Genomic DNA, 3332 nt, shown 5'->3' on the forward strand with positions numbered 1-3332 from the left:
ACTGCACGGTAGGTTTATATTGATTGGACGACCAATTCTACATTACCTTCGTCTATTGCCCGTTTCGTAGACCTGATCTAGACAAATCGTTAAGTCGCAGCGATTGTGTGACCCTGATCATAATTTGGCACTTCATACGCTTTCATACATGATTTGTTTGTACAGATAAACACGACCCCCCCCCCAAAAAAAAAAAAAAAAAAACACAAAAAAAACAACAATACCGGGTTACTAAGCAACGACACTTTTCTATCAAACAGTAATGATGGACGGTAAAGGTTTGACCCCTGACCGGACGGTGTGGTTATACGGTATGAAGGAGGGACTAGGCAGGACCCTTCTAGATCGATATTTGACGAAGCGGATGTCAAAATATGACCTACATATGATTGATGATAAACATGCCCTGCTGACTTATATACGGAGTTGCGGTAAGTGTGTGTCCGAGTTGATTGATATGACACGTGGAGACAACCATACCTATTCATGTAGCTGTTCATGTTCTTCTAACGCAGAGAAAATGTATAGTGGTAGCATTATAGCCTTCAAAATGGTCGATGTCTAGTGGCTATAGTATTTTCTATTCATGTCTCTTGTAGATTCTGACCAGTTTGTAGAAGACAATCATCCCAACTTTCAAGTTGCAAAGTGTGACAAGGTAAGTTACGTTAAAGTCAAATTGTCTATTCATTTCATAGTAATGATTAATGAATGATCGTTCCTGTCATAACTACTCCAAATGCCAAGTTCAAGTCCATATGTGGAGAGTCTAGCATTAATACCACGATCAGTATTGAGTACCGTATACGAAGGACTACATTTTGGTGATGATGACGAAGGAAAAGCGACATAAAACTAGAACTCCCTACATACGTGAGAGGACGCAGTAGACCAACGACGTGGTGTCGATTATCCAACTCTATGTATTTTCCCCTTTATACCTACAGGAAAGTTATCATGAAGTTCGAGCAAAGTTATCTCGAAATATGACGTGATTTCGAAAAAAAATAACATCACGTTCGTAATCAATTATCAGAAGTATCGATAGTAAAAAGATCATCCTTAAAAATAACCAGATGTACTTATGTGACGTCACTATATTCTCTATTTTTGCAGACAATCTGGAAGGGGAAAGCCGATATTACAGAGACGTTTTCTAAATTCATCAGTCAACTCCAGCCAGCAAAAAGGCGGTTGTTAAATGACACTGGGACTGTCCGTATACATAACAATCAAACTGGTGTGATGTATGTCCAAGGATCGCTTAACCAGATTCATGATTTTGAAAAGACGTTAGAAAAATTTGCCGATCAGATGATGGAAAGGAGCCAGCCAGGTTTTGTAAGCTACATCAAAGATGAATCTCGTCAATCACGAGATTCTCGTCCTCGAGTGACGCAAAAGCCAAAGGTACTTAACCAGCATTACAACCGTTGCAGCAGTCGAGACAAAAAGTTGAAAAACAATAGTGGGTGCCTCAGATGTAGATTTATGCAGTTTGTTCATGTTTACAAAAGTTTATTATAAAGTATACAACAGTATCAACAACTTTCTCATACATAAACAAACTGATAATAATATGATAATGTTTTTTTTTGTATCAATTAGTATCATTTGATACTTTGGTAAGGATATATTTCGGCATCTTCAAAGCAAGTCTTAATTATCCACCAATGAAAAGGCGCTCTGATAAAAAGCATCTCTATACAACACTGCTGCAACGGTTGTATTTACCTGTCTGACATTTTATAAACCTACAGAGAGAATTTTCACACAAGTAGGTCACCTGCTAAGAAATGATAATAATCATATAACTTGTTTTCAGAGAGAGAAGATTCCAAAATGATAAGATGCAATTATCTAGTTTTGAGAATGCAATATAGTGATGTTACATTTCTACCGTATAAACTTCTTATGGATACTAAAGTCTTGCATGTACGTTTTATACAAATAAAATATTTTGACCATAAATTCTAAACTATCAAGTTGTTTACGTTTACTTTTATTTTTCAACAATCAATGTAAATACAAAGTAACTCATAAACCCTGACACAAAGTATGCATGGCTTGACAAAAACCTCATTGACATAATATTGCTACATTTTATCGTCTGGCTAGACAGAAATCTTATATTACAAAACAGCGTTTCGTCAATCGTCTGGAGTGACAAACATCTTTACCAATATTGTCACACTGTCTTTGCATGAGCTACCATTATCTTAGGAGATCATGGCCAAAATTTATACGTCCCTGGTAAACCTAAGGTTGGCGCGTTCTTTTTAGGTTTTTAAGACAGTAAATTGACTAAAATGTAATTGTCATGACTAAATTGTAAATCAGTTCTTGTTTTGCCAGACGATAACATTTTGGGAATATTAATTCGATTTGTGTCGAGCCACACGAGACGATTTTATAACATCAAAGAGATATTTTGTCTAGCAAGACAAAAGGACTCAGTGTAGCAATTAATGTTAGTGAGAATTTTGTCAAGCCAGGCATCGCGATCGTTTTGTGTCAGGGTTTATGATTTTCGTTGTATTGAATTTTGTTAATGTGTCACAATGAAACCAGTACAGCCTGCATACCAACATAAGGGTAGCGAGTTGCGAGTTTACTATGTCATTATTCACTCCCATCTCGATGCAGATACTGGAACGTTTTAAATTCGAAATAGCACCGTGGACCTATCATTTTTGTCCCGCTGTTGAAGACCACGCACGTTCTTTGGTCAAGGAAGCCGGGGTGGCGTTATCTAACGAGGAGAATAAGGTCATCATATCTGGTTCGACAATTGCTCAAATGTCGCAAGCAGAGTCGATACTCAGTTCAATCGTCTTTGGTGGCAGTGACAGTCCGAAATCTTCTGAGGTGATCAGTGGAGAAAACGTCGAAGGTGAACAGAATCCGGAGATGCAAAATGCATCAGGATTATCAGCGTCGGTGAGGATGCCCTCAGCGCTACAGGAAAGAGCAGCACAACATCACCAATCCTTAAGACGTGGTGATAACTATATTCAGAAGTGTCTTGAAGACATGCACTTTTCGATGAAGACAGCTGAAGACTTGAAAGTGTCCATAAAGTTCGGGGATATTACAAGAGAAAAAGCCGATGTCATCGTGAATGGTTCGAATCCATATTTGCAGCACGACGGCGGGTTGGCCAGAGCAATTTCAGAACGTGGCGGGCGGATCATACAAGAAGAGTGCACGAGATACATACAACAGCGCGAAATACTTGATATTGGTGAGGTTTATTGTTCGTCTGCAGGTAGTCTATCATGTAAACATATAATACACGCTGTTGGTCCCTACTGGAATGATTCCGAAGTTAC

The 3332-nt window shown here is 38.4% G+C and overlaps 1 protein-coding gene across 1 annotated transcript; it reads left to right on the plus strand.

Moving 5' to 3' along the window:
* Positions 1 to 264: 264 nt before the first annotated feature.
* LOC144437987 (uncharacterized) lies at positions 265 to 3272 on the plus strand. The gene is made up of 5 exons (XM_078127019.1): positions 265 to 431; positions 600 to 658; positions 1117 to 1410; positions 2647 to 3203; positions 3269 to 3272. The coding sequence occupies exons 1-5, from the start codon at positions 266 to 268 to the stop codon at positions 3270 to 3272; spliced, it is 1080 nt and encodes a 359-aa protein (XP_077983145.1). The 5' UTR covers position 265.
* The last annotated feature ends 60 nt before the right edge of the window (positions 3273 to 3332 follow it).

The sequence above is a fragment of the Glandiceps talaboti genome, chromosome 7 (assembly GCF_964340395.1).
Source record: "Glandiceps talaboti chromosome 7, keGlaTala1.1, whole genome shotgun sequence".
NCBI lineage: Eukaryota > Metazoa > Hemichordata > Enteropneusta > Spengelidae > Glandiceps > Glandiceps talaboti.

Coding starts and splice junctions, on each gene's coding strand:
- LOC144437987 (XM_078127019.1), top strand. CDS start 266: ATGGACGGTAAAGGTTTGACCCCTGACCGGACGGTGTGGTTATACGGT. Junction 432..599: donor GACTTATATACGGAGTTGCG/GTAAGTGTGTGT, acceptor TGTCTCTTGTAG/ATTCTGACCAGTTTGTAGAA. Junction 1,411..2,646: donor GAGTGACGCAAAAGCCAAAG/GTACTTAACCAG, acceptor ATCTCGATGCAG/ATACTGGAACGTTTTAAATT.